At 38.4% G+C, this 23039-nt stretch overlaps 1 protein-coding gene across 1 annotated transcript in view; it reads right to left on the minus strand.

The window, feature by feature from the left end:
- Positions 1-23039, minus strand: part of LOC126822112 (anaphase-promoting complex subunit 1) — a 122174-nt gene that overhangs the window by 63748 nt on the left and 35387 nt on the right. Inside the window, exons 31-37 of the mRNA XM_050550861.2 lie at positions 21845-21894; positions 20539-20723; positions 15521-15612; positions 11935-12021; positions 11053-11100; positions 10193-10275; positions 2733-2811 (exon numbers count right to left, since the gene is read on the minus strand). Coding sequence (XP_050406818.2) covers positions 2733-2811; positions 10193-10275; positions 11053-11100; positions 11935-12021; positions 15521-15612; positions 20539-20723; positions 21845-21894 — 624 coding nt within the window. The remainder of the gene's footprint in view (positions 1-2732; positions 2812-10192; positions 10276-11052; positions 11101-11934; positions 12022-15520; positions 15613-20538; positions 20724-21844; positions 21895-23039) is intronic.

A 23039-nucleotide genomic window follows, 5' to 3' on the forward strand; every position in this document is an offset into this window, starting at 1 on the left:
AAATGAAATGCGGTTTAATGTCCTACTTAGCTGCACTGTCCGAGCTAATGAAGACGTAAGGATACAATGCAATGAAATGAAATGAAATGGAGTTTAACGTCCTACTGTTCTGCTCCTAACCTGGGCTAATGAAGACGGGCATACGCCATACAGTGTGCTATGAGGGAAATTTTGCCCGGACAGCGGCACTACGGCCTACTCTTATATCGAATTCCAACTGTCAAGGGATCTTTTACGTGCACGCCAATGTGTACACGGGACCTCGGTTTTTCGTCCCATCCGAACGACTAGACAGCTTTCCTTGTCAGCCCCTCCGTCCTGCATCACTGACAAGGGAGAACCACGCCGGAAGGATACAATGCATTTATAATGGCACTATCTGCACCAGGGAAAATGTATCATCCTTTACCTTTTAGTTCTAAAGTGCAAAGAGAGAGAGAGAGAGAGAGAGAGAGAGAGAGAGAGAGAGAGAGAGAGAGAGAGAGAGAGAAAAAGACAGGGTTAATGTCCACTCAACACAAACCAGGTCATTTTGCGACTAACATATGGGAATTAAAACAATAAGGGAAACACAATCCAAGAAAAAAAGGGGGGAAATATTTTGCAAAAGTTAACGGAGACCTCCAGATTAACGACAGTGGAAATGGTGCATCAAATCAAGGGAATGGATCCAGGGACTAACGAATGGAGACCGTTACTTTAACGACATTTATAGTAATAAATATTGCATCAAATCTAATGAATTAAAACAATCCAAGAAAAAGAGTGGAGGGGGTGGTGGTGGTGGTGGGGTGGGGTGGGGTGAATATTTCCCAACAGTTAATGGAGGTCGCCACTTTAACGACATCCATGGTAAATATTGCTGATTCGGATATTAATAGAAATATTAATATATAAGTCAGTCGTGTGCAAGACAGATTTACACAGATACAAAATTAACACATTGTGTTTTTGACACAGATGTCAACATCGCAGCCAGTAAGGTGAAAACCAGGCAAGATAATCATGGACCAACTGCTGCTTGCGTGGCTTTTTAGGTGGAAGTGGAATATGTTGTTTAATAGAATGTCTGTAATTAATAGCCATTCCAGTCTTTGGCATATTGAAGCTGTCTTCTTCAGGCTTCTCACATCAAACGAGGCTAGGAATTAAATTTTCTTTTCATGAAAATCTAATCTCCAAGTTGAAGCCGTCGGTATATCATTATATAATTACTGTTCTTGTTTAAGTCCATAACAAACCTAATTACCTCAAAAAAATCAATTCTCTTAGCGAGAGAAAAAAATATTTTAAAATCGAAAACGGTGTTAGTTAATGTACATGTACATGACAACCAAGTTAAAGCTTCGACGTTGTTTTTTCAAGGTATGTGCTTAATTCAATAATCAGTTATAACCAACAACCAACCCAAGTTTCGGAATCTATACAAATAAAATGAGAGAGAGAGAAGAGAGAGAGAGAGAGATGAGGTTTAACGTCCACTCGACACAAACTAGGTCATTTCGGGATTAACACATGGTTTAATTTTATTTCAATAGTTCGCTTGCGCGTAGGGTCTTTAGCAGTGGGAGGAAACCAGAGGACCCAGAGAAAACCCACAAGGTTGGACAGACGACCCTACTCCTTGTCACGTACAACTGGGGATTTGAAACCATGCCAGCTGACAGACCTCATAATACAGCGTGCACGTGCTAACGATTCGGCCATCCAACCCCCCATAAATAAAATCAAAGACATCGTTGTGTTTGTGTGTGTGTTTGCCCATCATGCTTCATCTTATATCGAATTCCAACTGCCAAGGGATCTTTTACGTGCACGCCAATGTAAACGCCAATGTCCCATCTGAAAGACTAAACAGATGTCCTTGTCAGGCCACCCATCCTACACCACTGACAATGGGAAACCACGTCGGAAAATCCTGATGAAGTTTCTCGGCCAATGTAGGGATCGAACACGTGACCTCCAGGCTAGCGAGCCAACGTCCTACCCACTTAGCCACCGTGGCTCCTATGTCGTTTATATGTTTGTTTTAATAGGGCACACTCCATAACATCAATATTTGACGGAAAACCTACATTATAGCTAATTACCTCGAAATCTTTGCACATGGGTTCTTATTGATGTATTTGATACATTAAAACAACAAAAGTTTTATAAAAGGCTTTTATTTTAGATAAATACAAGGCGAACAATTTTGAGTAAATTCTTAACTTAAGTCTTAGAAGGCTTTGCGAACTCAGGGCCTGGTGTAAAATGCAGCTTAGACGAGAGAGAGAGAGAGAGAGAGAGAGAGAGAGAGAGAGAGAGAGAGAGAGAGAGAGAAAAAAAAATGGAGAGAGAGAGAGAGAGAGAGAGAGAGAGAGAGAAAAATGGGGTTTAATGACCTAACATATGGTTAATTTTATCTCAATAATTCGCTTGCGTTTAGGGGTATTTAGCAGTGGGAGGAAACCGGAGAACCTGGAGAAAACCCACGAGGTTGGACTGGTGATCCTACTCCTTGTCACGTACAACCGGGGAATCGAAACCACGCCAGTTGACTCAATGACAGACTTATGATACAACGCGCACGCACATGCTAACCATTCAGCCATCCAACCCCCCTGGGAAGTTAAAGTAACTAAGTCTCTAACTCAATATCATCTAAAGTCTTCGACATTGCTAACCATTCGGCCCCCCTAGCTTATTGAATTTCACCATGTTTAAAAGAATAAAATTATGTTAATATTTACCCGTAATAGAAGGAAATCGGGCTGAACGTTATTTAACATAAATTGTGTATCTGGTGCCTTTAACCATTCTGCTACAGCACTGAAAAATAACAAATCAAATTAAATCAAATGGGGTTTAATCACAGACAATTTTCAGAAATGAAATGGGGTTTCACGTCCTACTGTTTCTGGGCTAATGAAGATGGGCATACACCATACAGTGTGCTATGATGGAAATTTTGCGCAGGTAGTAGCCCTAAGGCCTACTCTTATATCGAATTCCAACTGCCAAAAGATCTTTTAAGTGTATGCCAATGTATTCACAGGACCTCAGTTTTTCATCTCAACCGAACAACTAGCTTATAGACAGCTGTCCTTGTCAGGTCCTCTGTCCAGCATCACTGACATGGGGGTAACCAGATAATAATAATAATAATAATAATAATAATAATCGTTTTCTAGAGCGCTGATCAGAAAATCAAGTGCAGAAGGACACAAATTAGGTTATTTTGGGACTAACATACAGTCCAATAATTTGCTTGAGGGAAGGAGCCTTTAGCAGTGGGAGGAAACTGGAGGACCCGGAGGAAACTCGTGAGGTCTAATAATTTAATAGCTTTGGCCTTATCAGTAATTATATCATATAAACGCTCCTCTCACCCACTCAGCAGTAATTGGTGGAGTGGGATTTACGATATATACCACCCAGAATGTTTTACTCTGAGATTAAGTTACATTATTACATCTACAGTCAGGACACAGAGTACTATCTACTTTCAATATGGACCTCTGCCCTGAATGGTCGCCATATTCAAATATTAGCATGTACCTTATTTATTATAAGGTTCATACATTATAAGGTCCATGGAGATTAACGTCCACTTGACACAAATTAGGACATTTTGGGACTAACATATGGTTACCATTCATTTCATTTATTCGCTTGTGCGTAGGAGTCTTTAGCAGTGGGAGGAAACCAAAGGATCCAGAGAAAACCCATGAGGTTGGACAGGCAACTCCACTCCTTGTCACGTACAAGCGGGGATTCGAAACCTCACCACTTGACTTTTGATGCAATATGTAAGCGTTAACCATCCGACCACCATGCGGTTCTAATCCATTTTACATATTTCATATACACAAAGACTAATTAAACAATTCAGTCGGAGCAAAACAGTAGGAGGTTAAACCACATTTCATTTCATTAGCCCAGTCGGAGCAGTACATACAGTAGGACGTTAAACACCATTTCATTAAACATTTTGGATATTTTAGTAAAAGGAATCAGAATAAATACTTCGCAAAATTCTTGAAGAATTAGACATGAAATGAAATGAAATGGGGTTTAACGTCCTACTGTTCTGCTCCTAAACTGGGCTAATGAAGACGGGCCTACGCCATACAGTGTGCTATGAGGGAAATTTTGCCCGGGCAGCGGCACTACGGCCTCCTCTTATATCAAATTCCAACTTTCAAGGGATCTTTTACGTGCATGCCAATGTGTACATGGGACCTTGGTTTTTCGTCCCATCCGAACGACTAGACAGCTGTCCTTGTCAGGCCCTCCGTCCTGCATCACTGACAAGGGGAAATCACGCTGGAAAATCTGAATGAACTTTCTCGGTCAATGCAGGGATCGAACACCCGATCTCCAGGCTAGCGAGCCAGCGTCTTACCCACTTAGCCATGTGATCCCCATACTTAATTAGTTTTTTGGACTAAATTTGTTGAGTTATGAATTAAAATGTCAGTGAATTATCTTCATGTCTAATTGTAGCCAGACAGTCTCAGTATCGTATGTAGTTACAGTTCAGTAGAATACTGGTGGTGGTATAAAACCAGATTTAAATGAGTTTATAATTGGTTGACTGTTCTTCTAATATCATCATATTGAAATGTCGTTATCATTCTTCAAGGTATTTAAGCTTAACACTAACAGTTCAGTTCTGGTTCCCCGAGTTCACAAAGCATTCTCAGACTTAAAGATACATTATGGAAGATTAGATAAAGAGCTGACAGTTCTCACTATAATAGTTAAAAACTAGATAATGTAAAGGGAATATGGTGAAAATTGCTCTACTCTGAACCGAGATATTAGTGATTGATTTTTTGGCCTAGCCTCAGTCAGCATTACTAAAGATGGTACAATAAAAAACAAAGTCTCGATCATTCATTTTTTGATTTAATCATCAATGAGCGTTGAGCAGCAGATTGGATTCAAATCCAGTGACAATCCAACACATAAGATGGCATGAAAGTTGATTAAGGTCTTTTCATGTTAATAAATGTCTAATTAATAGTTTATATCACATTTTAGGCCTAAAGAAAGACCTGCAATAGGCAGATTTACTTCTTGCATAATGTATTTTTAAATTAAGAATTTAGTCAACTTTCAATCACTGTTTATGAGATATATCTTTGATGAAGAAACACAAAACTTTGCACATAGTTTCTTATTGATGTATTTGATACATTAAAACAACAACAGTTTTATAAAAGACTTTATTTTAGATAAAATAAGGCGAACAATTTTGAGTAAATTCTTAACTTAAGTCTTAGAAGGCTTTGTGAACTCGGGGCCTGGTGGGGCCTGGTGGGGCCTGGTGTAAAATGCAGCTTAGACGCTAAAGTGAAGCAAGGGAATGTTAAACCAGTTCAACTTTGTCCTCTGAACATCAGACTTAAAGCCCTCTATTCTATGGAACATTAAAATAAATGAAATGAGTCTCACTACAACTTGGGTATCATGTAGTTGTGTTGTTTTAGCAGGAGTTTCTGTATTTAATGTTTAGTTACAAACCATTTTCAGAGAGAGAGAGAGAGAGAGGGAGAGAGAGAGAGTAGAGAGAGAGAGGGAGAGAGAGAGAGTAGAGAGAGAGAGAGAGAGAGTAGAGAGGGAGAGAGAGAGTAGAGAGAGAGAGGGAGAGAGAGAGTAGAGAGAGAGAGAGAGAGGGAGAGAGAGAGAGAGAGAGGGAGATAGAGAGAGAGAAGAGAGAGAGAGAGAGAGAGAGAGTAAGAGAGAGAGAGAGAGAGAGAAATGGGGTTTAACGTCTACTCAACACAAACTAGGTCATTTCGGGACTAACACATGGTTCAATTTTATTTCAATAATTCGCTTGCACGTAGGAGTCTTTAGCAGTGGGAGGAAACCGGAAAACCTGGAGAAAACCCACGAGGTTGTACAGGCGACCCTACAACCGGGGAATTAAAACCATGCCAGTTGACTCAATGACAGACCTTATGATCCATTCGGCCATCCAACCCCGCTTTGCAAGATAACAACATCCATAGTGATTGAAATTGATCAATATTGAATTCTAATTTGTGTTTTTAATTTTGAATCTTATGGAAAATGTTGAGTTAGACGTAAAACTCCTTTAAAATTTCATTTTCAAACGTATCACAATCTGATTATAATACAGATCTATATTTCGTTTCGTTTTTTATACTTTCGATGGTCTCTACTACATGAAGATCTGACAGGTTGAAGTGGGAGGTCGTGTCAGAGGTCATACGAGCAGCTTTTAACCCTATGTTCCGTGCAACCCACGCCAAAAACTCGCCTAACAGATTGTTTTATTGGCTAATCCCTCACATCATCCAAAACGTCGGTAATATGACAACTCTTCCAGATCCTAGTGTAGTAAAGACAAGGAAAACAAAATTTTGAACTATAAAAAACGAAATGAAATAGGATCTGTGTTTTAATCAGACTGAGGTAACTAAACTAAAAATTATTGTGTGGAATGAAATGAGAGAGCGAGAGAGAGAGAGAGAGAGAGAGAGAGAGAGAGAAATGGGGTTTAACGTCCACTCGACACAATACTAGGTCATTTCGGGACTAACATATGGTTTAATTTTATTTACATAATTCGCATGCGCGTAGGGGTCTTTAGCAGTGGGAGAAAACCTAAGGACCCGGAGAAAACCCACAAGGTTGGACAGGCGACCCTACTCCTTGTCACGTACAACCGGGGATTCGAAACCACGCCAGTCGACTCAATGACAGACTTTATGATACAGCGCGCGCACGCTAACCATTCAGCCATCCAACTCCCCTGGAATGAAATGAAATGGGATTTAATGTTCTTCTGTTCTGATCCGACTGGGCTAATGAAGATTGGCATACGCCAAGCAATGTGCTATGAGGAAAATAATGCACAGACAGCTGCACTACAGCCTACTCTTAAATCAAATTCCAACTGCCAAGGGATCTGTCCCATCTGAACGAACATCGTACCTTGACAGGCCCTCTATCCTGCACCCCTGACAAGGGGCAAACCACGCCAGAAAATCCTGATGAACTATTTTTATCAATGCAGGGATCAATCACCCAACCTCCAGGTTAGCGAGCCAACATCTTACCCGCGTGGCTGTGGCACCTATATGGCAAAGTTTGCGAAAGACAAAGCAATGGTAAATTTTTTGCCAGTTCTTAAAGATGAAATGGGGCTTTGCACCTGCAAGGCTAATGAAAACGAGGGTAAGTTTACAGCTACTAGGCTAATGAAAAAGAGAACCAGTTTATATCAGTTTTTAAAGATGAAATAGAGCTTAGCAACTACCTACGAGGCTAATGAAAACGAGGGCCAGTTTATATCAGTTTTTGAAGATGAAACAGAGCTTAGCACCTGCGAGGCTAATGAAAACTAGGACCAGTTTATATCAGAATGATTGTGAAAAACAATCTTGTCCTTTTGTAAAAAAATTCTTCCCTACATAAAATGACATGTCAGCATTTTGATTACAGATCTATACTGTCTACACAGTAAATTAAATTTTCTTCCTGTTCAAAATAATTACTTTTATATGTTTTACAGACGATCTTCTTACATCAGGATTGTGGTGTACATCTGTCTACCACAGATCAAAGTCAGAGATCTATATCTAATTATCATTTTTAACAGAGAGAGAGAGAGAGAGAGAGACAGACAGAGAGAGGAGGGTTTAATCTTTAATGCCCACTCAACACAAACTAGGTCATATGGTTCGATTTTAGGGGTATTTAGCAGTTGAAGAAAGAGAGAGAGAGAGAAAGAGAGAGAGAGATAATGTCCGTTCTTTCACTCAACACAAACTAGAGAGAGAGAAAGTGTTAAACATGCTCGCCCTAACCATTCGCCATAACCATTTGGCACCCAATCCCTCTTCCTTTAAAGAGAGAAAGAGAGAGAGAGGGAGTTAAACATGCTCGCCCTAACCATTCAAAATAACCATTTGGCCACCCAATCCCTCTTCCTTCAAAGAGAGAAAGAGAGAGAGAGGGAGTTAAACATGCTCGCCCTAACCATTCAAAATAACCATTTGGCCACCCAATCCCTCTTCCTTCAAAGAGAGAAAGAGAGAGAGAGGGAGTTAAACATGCTCGCCCTAACCATTCAAAATAACCATTTGGCCACCCAATCCCTCTTCCTTCAAAGAGAGAAAGAGAGAGAGAGGGAGTTAAACATGCTCGCCTTAACCATTCAAAATAACCATTCGCCACCCAATCCCTCTTCCTTCAAAAAGAGAGAGAGAGAGAGAGAGAAATGGGGTTTAACGTCCACTCAACACAAACTAGGTCATTTCGGGACTAACATATGGTTTAATTTTATTTCAATAATTCGCTTGCGCGTAGGGGTCTTTAGCAGTGGGAGGAAACCGGAGGACCCGGAGAAAACCCATGAGGATGGACAGGCGACCCTACTCCTTGTCACGTACAACCGGGGATTCGAAACCAAGTCAGTCGACTCAATGACAGACTTTATGATACAGCGCGCACACGCTAACCATTCAGCCATACCCACCCACCCTTCAAAAAGAACACTGCTCCCAATATAATGATGACATTTGCTTTATTTCCTTGTTTTGTCCTGATCAGCTACAGCTGGTTTTCTCTACACCTACATACTATATCAGTATTTTATAACTTTCCTGGTTTCACAGATAATTACAAGGTTTCGTGAAATCTGATATTTGTCTGACCTACATTAGCTTAATTAATCTGTCCATAAAATCACTTAGAGATATTCAGTAGCGATAGATTAAAGATACATTATGCGAGGTTAGATAAAGAGCTGGTAGTTCACACTATAATAGTTAAAAACTAGATAATGTAAAGGGAATGTGCTGAAAATTATAGTCAGATTGATCCACTATGAACCAAGATTTTAGTGATTGACTTTTCGACCTAGCCTCTATCATCATTACTAAAGTCGGTAGGATAAAAAACATAGTCTTGATTATCCATTTCATGATTTAATCATGAATGGAAGTGAAACGGCAAATCGGAACCTAATCCATCTAGAGTTGATTATGGTTTGGATCAGTTAATTAATGTTTAATTAATAATTTAGATAACATTTCAGGCCTAAAGAAAGACGTGCAATTGGCAGATTTAGGTCTTGCATAATGTATGTTTAAGGGAGGACTGAAAACCCCAGGAATTCTCAGCAGCAATAATTTGAGGGAGGTTCTGCCTGGACCGAAACCCCCAATAATCACAAGAAGACCCACCAGCAGTAGATTAAGGGAGCTGCTGCCTGGACTGAAACTCCCAATAATCACAAGAATTCTCAGCAGCAATAGATTAAGGGAGGTGCTGCCTGGACTGAAACCCCAAATAGTTATAAGAATACTTAGTAGCAATAGTTTAAGGGAGGTGCTGCCTAGACTGAAACCCAAAATATACTCAGCAGCAATTTTTTGAGGGAGGTGCTGCCTGGTCTAAAACCCCAAAAAGTCACAAGAATACTCAGCAGAGATAGTTTAAAGAAGATTCTGAGAGGGCTGAAGTAACCAATGACAATAGCTTGGACTGAAACACTCAATAGTCACTAGAAGACCCACAAGCAGTAGATGAAAGAAGGGGGTGCTGACTTGACAATAACCCCCAACAGCCACAAGCAAGAAGGCTCACCAGCAGTAGATGAAAGTGGTTGCTGACTTGACAAGCAAGAAGGCTCACCAGCAGTAGATGAAAGTGGGTGCTGTCTTGACAATAACCCCCAACAGCCACAAGCAAGGCTCACCAGCAGTAGATGAAAGTGGGTGCTGTCTTCACAATAACCTCCAATAGTCACTTGGCCAAGAAAGTTCACCAAGATTTTCCGGCGTGGTTCCCCCTTGTCAGTGATGGAGGACGGAAGGTCTGACAAGGACAGCTGTCTAGTCATTCAGATGATATGAAAAACCGAGGTCCCGTGTACACATTGGCGTGCATGTAAAAGATTCCTTGACAGTTGGAATTCGATATAAGAGGAGGCCGTAGTGCCGCTGTCCGAGCAAAATTTCCCTCATAGCACACTGTATGGCGTATGCCCGTCTTCATTAGCCCAGTCGGAGCAGAACAGTAGGGTTTTAAACCCCATTTCATTTCATTTCATTTTCCAATAGTCACAAGCAAGAAGACTTACCAGCAGTACTAACTTGATGAACTTACTCATGGAGCCAGCTTGGCTCCTATTTGGGAAGGAATGAATGTAATATATCTAAATATTTACCTGTTATTTGTATTGAAGAAGAACATGCCTAAAGCTAGAGTGGCACCTGGAGAAGTAACATCAATATTTACACTATCACCTTCCTACAATAAATATATCAATATATCACACTATCACTCTTCTACAATAAATATATCAATATTAGATATCATGTAATGGTGTGGGACAGGAATTCTTGTAGTCCAGTTAATCTGTGGTTTGACCTAGACAAAATTGGAACAGAATTGTGGTTTGCTGCAAATAATCCAGTATAAAAATGAATAATCAAGACTTTGTTTATTATCATAACAATGGTACATGAAAATCAAGACTATCTCATGATGAACACTTCAAGGCCTGATAACTTCGCTCAGCAACCAGTTTTATGACAGAAATTTTCAATAAATTCATTTTTCATTATCTATGCTTGAAATATTATAGCAAGCACAGCCAGCTTTATTATTATCTAAATATTATATACTGCATCTTTAATTAAATGTTAAAAAACAAATTTGAGTACATTTAAAGCACGATTAAGAGAGAGAGAGAGAGAGAGAGAGAGAGAGAGAGAGATAGAGGGTTTAATGTCTACTCGACACAAACTAGGTTATTTCGGGACTAACATGGTTCAATTTTATTTCCATAATTTGCTTGCGCGTAGGGGTCTTTAGCAGTGGGAGGAAACCAGAGGACCTGGGTAAAAAACCCACGAGGTAGGTCAGGCGACCCTACTCTTTGTCATGTACAACCAAGGATTCGAAACCAGGCAAGTTGACTCAATAAGAGACTTTATGATACAGTGCGCACGTGCTAACCATTCAGCCATCCAACCCCCCAGGGATTAAGCCGTCATGGATGACAACAATATAAACCTGACTGACCTTGATTAGATAACTTGGTGAATTATATCTTTCTCTGTAAGGACCAGGCTAAAATATATATCATAAAAAGAGAACATAAATCAAGGGAATGCTTTGGCTCACCCACCCTCGTTTTTTTTTTTTACTTTATCGACTTGTGTTGATATTTTTTGATACCCAAAAATATTTGTAGGAGATTCTCTATATACACCATACTTTTATTAGAAACAACTAGCCTATAAATACTATAGTGGGAATGCATCTTCAATATAAAATTAGTGAACAATTGAACAGAGAGATAAAAAAAAAATTAAAGAAATCTTTACCTTAAAGGGACTATCCCGATTTGAACAGAATCTCAAAAATAAAAGTCTGCGTACGTATGAAATTTAAGCGTCAAAATATAGAGGAGTGGTGTAATTACCTTGTCTCAACATTTCAGCTCAAAATATTGAGTCGTTTGGATGTGAACGTCAAAACTGCTTATCCGGACACGTAACCCTTTTAAGATTTCGGGTCAATTTTTTCGTTGGGTGATCTGATAATCAATTCACGTTCTTTTAGAGGTCTATACAATGAATGACACACGTGCTGTACTTGATAACGAAAGGTAAATTTCACCTACTCCTTATTTTTATAAAATAAAAGTCTGGTTCTATCCAGACACCACATAATACAGCTTGGGACACTGGTCTACATTACCAGATGAAGACTGACGGGTTTAAGTTGCTCGGCCCTAAGGTAGAGGATTTTAACACAACATTAAGCAGTTTTAATCTCCAAAATATTATCGGGATTGGCCCTTTAATTAATGACTACCTGTTCTCAGAAATAAGTTGAAGTATCTCGATTTTCTATTATCCTTGCAAAAAAATTAAAACCAAGAGATATATTACGACTTACTAAAGGTCTTTTTTGTCCACCAGTCATAAAATGACACAATATATTAGCCATACTTTGGTCAGATAATCCCATACCTTGCTTTCCTTTCTGTAATTACAAAAAAAAAAACCCCAGAGAATTCATTAAACATCGAATCATATCAAGTTTTATATATCTAATATCATCAATTTGTCGAGGAAGCCAAGTAATGGTTTTCGTAATACCACGGATGAACTTCTGTGGCAAATCCAGGTTAGATGTTCTGAAGTATACATGTACTGAGAACAGGGTTCCCGCGGCTTCGTCAAACATTTTTTCAAGGACATTCAAGGATAAATATACGTCAAATTCAAGGATTTTCAAGGACATTTTTTAGCCTAAAGTTACAATTTTTCATCTTAAAAATAACCAAATATTACCAACTATCGTTATGATCTCATATTTAAAAGGAATTGAAGACATTTGAAACAAAATTAAGGATCTCAACTGAAATTCAAGGATATTTTCCTATTTCCGCGAAATTCAAGGATATTCAAGACCTTGAAAATGAAATTTTAAATTTAAGGATATTCAAGGATTTTCAAGGACCGCGGGAACCCTGTGAGAAGAAATGAATTTGGGACATACTGGAATCATCAGTTTGTCCAATCATCATATTTTTTTTTTTTTTAAACAATATTTTTATTCATTAAATCTGAATTTGGATTAGGGAACAGGCTATGCCTATGTGTAACCCCTCTCTCTGATTTAGGTACATGTACACATTATAAATATTTACATATAATTACATAAAATATAGAGCATATATGATACATCATGGATAATATAGAGACTTAGATGATTATACAGAGTGCAGGGCTTGGAATGACTTAAGAGTTGTTTATGGAGATTTAAATCTTTTTGATAAGAAAATAAATTATGTACACAACAGACAACTAATTGTTTTATGATTATGTTGAAGGTTATGGATTGTCCGTTTTCTTGCATCTGAATATAAGTGGCATACGAATTTGTGACCACAGAGAGTCATCATATTACATTATATATCAAGTGTTAATCAACTTGGGGATCACGTGGCTAAGTGGGTAAGACGCTGGCTCGCTAGTCTGGAGGTCGGGTGTCCGATCCCTGCATTGGCCGAGAAAGTTCATCCAGATTTTCCGGCGTGGTTACCCCTTGTCAGTCATGCAGTACAGAGGGCCTGACAAGGACAGCTGTCTAGTCCTTTGGATGAGACGAAAAACCGAGGTCCCGTGTATACATTGGAATGCACGTAAAAGATCCGTTGGTAGTTGGAATTTGATATAAGAGTAGGCGATAGTGCCGCTGCCCAGGTAAAATTTCCCTCATAGCACACTGTATGGCGTATGCCCGTCTTCATTAGCCCAGCATAGGAGCAGAACAGTAGGAAATTAAACCCCATTTCATTTCATTTCATTTCGTTAAACATACATTATGCAAGAGCAAAATCTGATTATTGCAAGTCTTAATTTAGGCTTCAGATGTTATAGAAATTATAAATTAGATCTTTATTTAAACAACAAGCCCAAAATCAACTCTGTAGACCCACGGATGGCTCGGCTACAGCTCGGATTTAAATAGGATTTCACTTATTGATAAATTCAAATATGGCGCACCCTGATGAGAATACGTCAGTTAGATCGAGGCTAAATGATAGATTGTACTTAGCGAGGCCGCTGTAGAGCGTTTCCGCATGCCATTGAAAACTTTACTTGATAATCGAGATATGTAGGTGGAGTTAACGCCTGTCAATCAAACGTTCGGCCAAGGTGAAGGCACATTTCACTACCATTTCTAGTCAAATATTACAACGATGATAACTATGTTCAGAATAAAGTAATTTGACTGAAATTTTCAATATATTCTTCTTTCATCATCTACTTTTGAACTGTTATAGCAAGAATGGCCAACTCTCTATAAAAATCTCCCATAATGTATCTTTAATCAACTTGTTGGCGAAGCCAATTAAATCATTTTTTTAGTCACACTGATTAACAGCCTTGCTAAATCTAGAAGCCGTGTAATGTTTTTCGTAATATCACGGATGAACTTCCGTAGCAAATCTAGGTGAGATGTTCCGAAGTATACATGTACTGTGAAAAAACGAATTTGGGACATACAGGAATCATCATTTAGTCTAGCCGAAAGTTAATCAACTGGTTGGGGAAGCCAATTAAATAATTTTTTTAATCCCACTGATGAATTTCCATGCTTAATCTAGATCAAAGGTTCTGAAGTATACATGAACTTAGAAATGTTTTGCTTTGTGGCCATTAAATTTCTGCTTCCACAGACAAGAACTGAATGAATCCGAAACTTGATTCCTCTCTAATATATTTAGCTAATTAATCTACATGTAATAAAAGGCAGGGGAAATGATTTATATAATATCTATTTTTCTTAATAACATTGATGAACTTTCCATGCTAGGTTAGAAGTAGGTTAGAAGAAGTATACATGTACCTAATAAAAACGAGAGAGAGAGAGAGAGAGAGAGAGAGTTTTCATCCACTCGACACAAACCAGGTCATTTTGTGACTAAAATATGGTTCAATTTCATTTCAATCATTCGCTTGTGCGTAGGGTTCTTTAGCAGTGGGAGGAAACAGGAGGACCTGGAGAAAACCAATGAGGTATGACAGACAACCCTACTCCTTGTCAAGTACAACCAGGGAATTGAAACCACACCAGTTGACTCAATGACAAACCTTATGACACAACGCGCAAGCGCTAACCATACGGCCATCCAACCCCCCACCTAAAAAAATGAATTTTGTGGATTGTGAGGTGATCTACTATGTAGCTGCGATTGTCATTATACATTCACATATTTAGTGCTTTTTAGTTTATTATCAAATATATTAGTAGATTAGTAGCTGTTTTCTGTAGTATGTTTTATACCCGGTAGTTTATCATTAAATATATTAGTAGCTGTTTTCCATAAGTATATCTTATAGTTTATTATTAAATATATTAGTAGCTGTTTTCTGTAATAATAAGTGCAGGAGGACCACACTACACGTAAAACAAAAATCTACAAGATAAACCTGTGGACAAGACAGAAAATAGACATTGCACCAAATAAACAAATATCAAATCAAGTGAATGGATCCGGGGGCCTGTCGTAAGCTAGCTGCAATTTTTAGCCGAGATAATTCTTATCTACGGCTGCAATATATGTATGTGTTATAGTTTATTACTGAATATTAGTAGCTGTTTTTCATAAGCATGTGTTATAGTTTATTACTGAATATACTAATAGCTGTTTTCCATTATAATTTATTACTGAATATATTAGTAGATGTTTTCATTATAGTTTATTACTGAATATATAGCTGTCCAAAAGAAAGTATACACACTAAAAGTATGACTAAGTTTTGTTTAGATTAAAAACATTTGATAAAGCATTACTGAGTTTGTCTCTTGCATTCCAAACTCAACATTTCTAAGCAAAATAAAATGTGAAACAAATTGACATTCTACCCAAATACCGTATACCATAGAAAACCGACTTTGGTTGATGCAGCACAAAATGCACAGTGTATACTTTCTTTTGGACATTAGTATAGTCAAGTCCTATACTCACCCCAAACATCACTAAACCAAGAGCTAATCCAGAGGCCAGGGAGTAAGATTCTCTATCAGTACAATTTTGATTTTCTGGACCAGGTGGTCGACCTAAAATTAAATAAATATATATTTAGACTGGTCCATCCCGTAAAATGCGAAATGTAATGCCGTTTAAAATGTCATCCGAAGGACTAGACAGTTTTCTATCCTGCTTATCTAACCAGTGGAAAACAGCCTGGAAAATTTTGAGGTACTTCCTTGGGTAACACTGGGAACAATAATCTCCTTGTTAGGGAGCCAGACAGCACCATACAATCTGAGCCCCAAGGTCTAAATTATTTGAGGGAATTGATGCTAAAACCAAATTGAGGCGTTGTCATGGTGGCTCAGGGAGTAAGGCGCTGGTTCAACCAGAAGGTATCAGGTTCGATCTCTATGTTTGCCGAGAACAGGACTTCAGTTTTTCGGCCATCCAAAGGACTCCTAGCCAGGTCACATGGCTTAGTGAGTAAGAAGCTGGCTCGCTAACCAGGAAATGAAATGAAATGGGGTTTAACGTCCTACTGTTCTGCTCCTATACTGGGCTAATGAAGACGGGCATACGCCATACAGTGTGCTATGAGGCACTATCGCCTACTCTTATATCGAATTCCAACTGCCAAGGGATCTTTTACGTGCATTCCAATGTATACACGGGACCTCAGTTTTTCATCTGATCCAAAGGACTAGACAGCTGTCCTTGTCTTGCTAACCAGGAGATTTGATCCCAATGTTGGCCGAGAGAAAGATCCCAATGATTTTCTAGCATGGTTTCTCCTTGTCGGTGGTGCAGGATAGAAAACCTGGCAAAGAACCCATATGTGTCAATTTCTAGGTCCAAAATATTAGCGATCTAGCTCCTTTAAATCCCATTTTATCTTTAAGCAACAGAGAGAGAGAGAGAACGAGAGAGAGAGAGAGAGAGAGAGAGAGAGAGAGAGAGAGTTTAACGTCCACTCGACACAAACTAGGTCATTTTGGGACTAATATATGGTTTTTAATTCTATTTCAATCATTCGCTTGCACGTAGGGGTCTTTAGCAGTGGGAGGAAACTGAAGGATCCGGAGAAAACCCACCCTTCTCTTTGTCACATACAACCAGGGATTCGAAACCACGCCAGTTGACCCAATGACAGGCCTTATGATACAGCGTGCACACGCTAACCATTCGGCCATCACCACCACCCAACCCCCAACTGCTAAAGACCCATACGTGCAAGCGATTTATTGAAATAAAATTAAACCAATTTAGTCCTAAAATGACCTAGTTTGTGTCGAGTTAACCTCTGTCTTGATTTGTTAGGTAACTTGAGCTCTGACATTTCTCTGATTTCCTTGATAGTATAATGAGATACATTTTTACCTTTTGAGCACTCTCAATAAATGATTTAACCTTTTAGCTCCTGGTAAACGTAAATATTGACTATCCTGGGGGTCTAATACGTAAACTAAACTGTTTTAAGGATGCAAGCATTTAAGGGCTGTACTATATACGGTAAACTCACACTCCCTCTCTCTGTCTCTCTCTGTAAATAATGTCACCCTGTATCTTTACTGACTTTTATTATTAACAAGCCAACAGTGAGGCTGATGTCCCCCGCCGAAATAGCAAAATAATTAGATGACACGTATTAATTAATAGAACATTTATTTTTTTCAAAAGTATCGAACAGTTAAACTATAGACTAAGTTTCATCACTGTCTATCAAATAGAATCAAGATTATGAAACTGATAAGCTCTGCTTGGCTTCAGCTCGAAATGTTAATCATTGAACTTAGTCAAGACATTCACCTAATGAACATCTACATCAAGTTTAAACATTCTACCTCAATTAAAAGCAGAGTTATTATGTTCCAAAGTCTTGACCAATCAATTAAATTGCTTATTGCTCCTTAGCCTTAGCAGAAAATTTTCACCATCGAACTTAGTCAAGGTAATGATATAATGAATCTATATTCGGAGTTTCATCTCTCTCAAAGTTATCATGCCCCAAAGCATCAACCAATCAGATTGCTTATCTCTGCTTACCGTAAGCATACAATGTTCATCATTGAACTCCATCAAGGCATTCACCTAATGAAAGCCTACACCAAGTTTGAACATTCTACATCAATTAGAATGTGAATTATTGTGTTCCAATGTCTCGACCAATCAAATTGCTTATCGCTCTGCTTAGCCTGAGTAGAAAATGCTCATGATTGAACTTAGTCAAGGTATTGATGTAATGAAACTATACACCAAGTTTCATCAATCTCACTTAATTAGAACTAAAGTTATCGTGTCCCAAAGCATCAACCAATCAAATTGCTTATCTCTGCTTACCCTAAGCGGAAAATGCTCATCTTCGAACTCCATCAAGGCATTGACCTAATCAACACATACACCAAGTTTGAACATTCTAGCCCAATTAGGAAGAGAGTTATCGTGTCCCAAAGCATCAACCAATCAAATTGCTTATCTCTGCTTACCCTAAGCAGAAAATGCTCATCTTCGAACTCCATCAAGGCATCGACCTAATAAACACATACACCAAGTTTGAACATTCTAGCTCAATTAGGAAGAGAGTTATTGTGTCCCAAAAAGTGTGACGGACAGACAGACGGGACAGACAGACGGACAGACAGACAGACAGACAGACAGACAGACAGACAGACGGACGAACCCATTTTAATAGTCCCCTGCTTTCTTCGAAAGGCGGGGGACAATAATGTCCGCAGGCAGGTAGAACTACACAAAGTAAACAAAGATGAACCTCTAACAATAATATAAATCACAAATGTATAGGAAATAAAAAAACCTTAAAATACAATCAATTAAAATGAAAGTAGGACTAGTTTCTGGATCAAATAAACTAATTAATAGACAGTCGTGTTGTAAACTCTTTTTTTGTGGGGAGAAATAATTTATTTGTGTTGTTTTGTTGTGCACAATGACATTTGAAATAACAAAAGTTGTTTTCAAGCTATTTTCACAATTAATTTGCCTTGGAAAAAAAAGCAACACATATTACAACAAGACGAAGCACGTTAATTTTACGATCAAATCAATATCATCCTTTTAAATTTGTTTGTAATTATGTTCAGGTACTTTTTTTTTTTTTTATCAAAGAAGTGCTTAATTAGTTTGTCGATTTTAATTGGAGACTTACAACTTAACATCAAAAGTCATTTTTAAATTATTAATTCAATTTTCAATTAACCACAATTTTATTTTCTTTATTACCTAATAAAAGTGTGGCACATATTTATGTGTGAAAAGATAATTGGATTATTATTAGTTGTCAGGTGTAGAAAAACACAATTATCTTTTTTTGCAAATTGTTTTGTTTGGATTCGAAGATATGTTTCCCTGACCGAACAATGGTCGCCAGAATTTTGAGCAGTAAAAGGACACTGATCACTTAACTAGGATTTTCCTGGATCGAATCCTTAGGGGTTTTCAGGTCTGGTACGTGCAAATAAAGTGTTACCGAGTGAGAGCGAGAGAACTGGATTCTAACGTCCACTCGACATAAACTAGGTCATTTCGGGACTAACACATGGTTCAATTTATTTTCAATAATTCGTTTGCGCCTAGGGGTCCACCTTAAAAGCTTGAATTTAATTAAGAGTGAATGGAAATGCTGTCTAGCCATTTGGATGGTCCGAAAAAACAAGGCCATGTGTATTAATTGGTGTGCACATAAAAGAACCTTTGGCGGTTGGAATTCGATATAAGAGTAGGTCAAAATTTCCCTCACAGCACACTGTATGGCGTATGCCCATCTTCATTAGCCCAGTCTGAGCAGAACAGTAGGACGTTAAACCCCATTTCACTTCATTTCATTTCATTTCTGGTTGTACGTGAGAAGAGGTAGGGTCGCATGTCCAACCTCGTGGGTTTTCTCCGGGTCCTCCGGTTTCCTCCCACAGCTAAAGACCCCTACGCGCAAGCGAATTGTTGAAATAAAATTGAATCATATGTTAGTCCAGAAATGACCTAGTTTGAGTCGCGTGGACGTTAAATCCCATTTCTCTCTCTCTCATTTTATTTCTGTCATTGTGTCAAGTGGTGTGGAGCTGATTCCCTCTTGTTCGTGACAAGGATTAGGTACGCATGCCCGGCCTCGTGGGTTTTCTCCGGGTCCTCTGGTTTCCTCCCACAGCTAATTATTGAAATAAAATTGAACCATATCTGAGTCTTGGTGTCGAGTGGGCGTAAAAACCCAATTTTTCTTTCTTTTTTTGAAAAGGAGATAAAAAATATCTTGCCATTATCTAAGTGAACAAAATATGTAAAATATTGACCGACTGACAAATGCCCTACATGAAACCTCATCAAAAATAGAATCCACTAATGTTTTCAAAACATAAAGCACTTAAATCATATTTACGATTATGTAACCCAACGCATCAAAGCCAATAAAAAAACAAAATACATAAAACACCCACTAATATCACAAATATAACCCAGGATGAAAGACTAGTAGGGTGTAATTAAAATGGAGATGAAAATGAATGAGGTTTTTTTATAGGCTAGTAGGGAGTAATTAAGAGAGGGAGAGAGAGAGAGAGAGAGAGAGAGAGATGGGGTTTAACTCCACTCGACACAAACTAGGTCATTTCGGGACTAACATATGGTTTACTTTTATTTCAATAATTTGCTTGCACGTAGAGAGAAGAGAGAGAGACAAACTAGGTTATTTCAAGATTAACACATGATTTTCAATAATTTGCTTGAGTGTCGGGACTCAGAGAAAAGCCACAAGATTGACAGAAGACGCTACTCCTTGTGACCCACAAGCAGGGGAATTGCAACCACATTAATTGACTCAATAAAAGTCTTATTATCAAACTTACATGCACTAAACCATTCAGCCATCCAATCCCCGATAATTAAAAGGGTCCACCTTGACCTATTTCAACCAGAAGAACTTCCGCAATATGAAGATTTCCAGTTTCCTGATAGAGCATGTGACCATCCAAACCCCGATAATTAAAAGGGTTCAACTTTACCTATTTCAGCGAGTAGAACTTCAGCAATATGAAGATTTCCAGTTCCCTGATAGACGAGACCAACCCCTAATATACCTGCTACTTGTACATCATGAGGTATATTTAACTCCGTGGAGGTTGGTGGTAATAAAGCTGTTAGATGAATACTCAACATACGAGTTACACCTAAATCCATCGTTCCTCTCCTGTACACAGAAAATAAACAAAAAAACAAACAAGTTACCATTGTTCCGAAAGGAAATAAAATGGTATTTAACGTACTACTTTTTTGTACTAACAGGGCTAATGCAGACGGGCATGTCGGGCATGACAGAGGTGTCCTTTTACATACACTTCAATATGTACATGGGACCTCCGTTTTTCATCCCAACCGAACAATTACATGCTGTTCTCTATGCCGAGCCCTCCATCCGGCAACACTGATGGAGGGTGAAATATAAGGATGCAAACGGTTACTTGGTTAACCGGTCACGGTTCGGTTGCACTGTTGAACCGGTTCAATAAATTACTAATCGGTATTCGTTTTCATATGATACCTGACCTTCAAACCTAGGAATGATAGTCACAACATTGTTTTCTTTCACTAAGACCACATAAATATTTCAAATAGCATTTGTCATTTGTAATAAGTCTCGAGAAGTTAACGATTTTAAATTCCCGCTCGAAGTTTTGACATTTGTATACGTTATTAGCACTCACTGTCAAGCATTAAATCTCAATTGATTGACAAATTAATTGTTTTCCAATGACATCTAGAAGCAATCTGGTTAAAACACAGATCCTATTTCGTTTCGTTTTTATAGTTCAAAATTTCCTTTTACTTGTCTTTACTACACTTGGATCTGGAAGAGTTGTTATTTAACTCGTGTTCTGAATGGTGTCAGGGATAAGCCAATGAAACGGTCTCTTACGGCGAGCTTTAGGCGTGTTTTTCACGGAACTGTGGGTAATCCACTAGTAACATCAATGCTGATTGGTTAATCAAATGTCTGACGTCAAAAGGGTCATAAGTCGGTCTTTTGACCCCTGACGTGAGGGGTCCATGTGGGCGTATAAAAATGAAATGGAATGGGCTTAACGCCTTGTCAACAGAATACTTTGATCAACCTGTATTTTTCATTTAAGTGGTTATATGTACGTGCTATGTGCAGGAAAAATATATTCAGTTACTATTCTCAAAATCATTTAACATTACACAAAACATCATTTACAAGACTTCAGTCGCTATTTTAATATCCACACCCCAAAGAATTAAAAATAAAATTTGTTGGACACATCTTTAGTATATTTCATGATATATACTCACTTTGCCGCTGATAAACCCAGCAACACCCCAATTGTTGTCATGTACTGACCCTGTAATAAATAATACATGGTGATATACACGATAAAATTCACATTAACAAAATAAACAATCTGATTAACGATACATTATGGGAGATTCGATAACGAGTTGACAGTTCTCACTATAATAGTTAAAAACTAGATAATGTAAAGACAATTTGCTGAAAATTTCATTCAAATTGATCCACTAAGCGATTGAAATTTCCGCCTAGCCTCGATCATCATTACTAAAGTCAGTACGATAAACAGCATAGTCTTGATTATCCATTTAATCGTTAAATTGTGAAGGAAAGTTATGCAGTAAATCGGCTCATAATCCACTAAAGATCGCAGGCTAGCGATGCCATCTAGAGTTGATTATGGTCTGGATAGGTTAATTAATGTCTAATTAATAATTTATATAACATTTCAGGCCTAAAGAAAGACCTGCAATAGGCAGATTTACCTCTTGCATAATGCATGTTTAACATATAGATCTATATTTCATTTCGTTTTTTTATACTTTCGATGGTCTACACTACATGAAGATCTGACAAGTTGTACTGGAAGGTTGCATCAGGGGTCATATGAGTGGCTTTTAAAACTATGACGTCAGACATTGATTAATCAATCAGCGTTGACGTTTCTAGGGGTTCACCCACAGTTCTGTGCATCCCACGCCAAGAACTCACAGTAACAGACTAATCCCTCACTTCAACCAGAACGTCGGTAATATAACAAGTCTTCCAGATCCTAGTGTAGTGTAGACAAGTAAAACAAAATTTTGAACTATAAAAAAACCCAAACGAAATAGGATCTGTGTCTTAACCAGATTGCAAAATAAAATGAAATGAAATGGGTCTCATTACAATGAAATGAAATGGTGTTTATGGAGAAGGTCATCAAGTGAAATGAAATGAAATGGTGTTTAACGTCCTACTGTTCTGCTCCTATACTGGGCTAATGAAGACGGACATACGCCATACAGTGTGCTATGAGGGAAATTTTGCCCAGGCAGCGGCACTATCGCCTACTTTTATATCGAATTCCAACTGCCAAGGGATCTTTTACGTGCACGCCAATGTGTAAACGGGACCTCGGTTTTTTGTCCCATCCGAACGACTAGACAGTTGTCCTTGTCAGGCCCTCCATCCTGCATCACTGACAAGGGGAAACCA

The sequence above is a fragment of the Patella vulgata genome, chromosome 5, assembly GCF_932274485.2.
Source record: "Patella vulgata chromosome 5, xgPatVulg1.2, whole genome shotgun sequence".
In the NCBI taxonomy this organism is placed as follows: Eukaryota; Metazoa; Mollusca; class Gastropoda; family Patellidae; genus Patella; species Patella vulgata.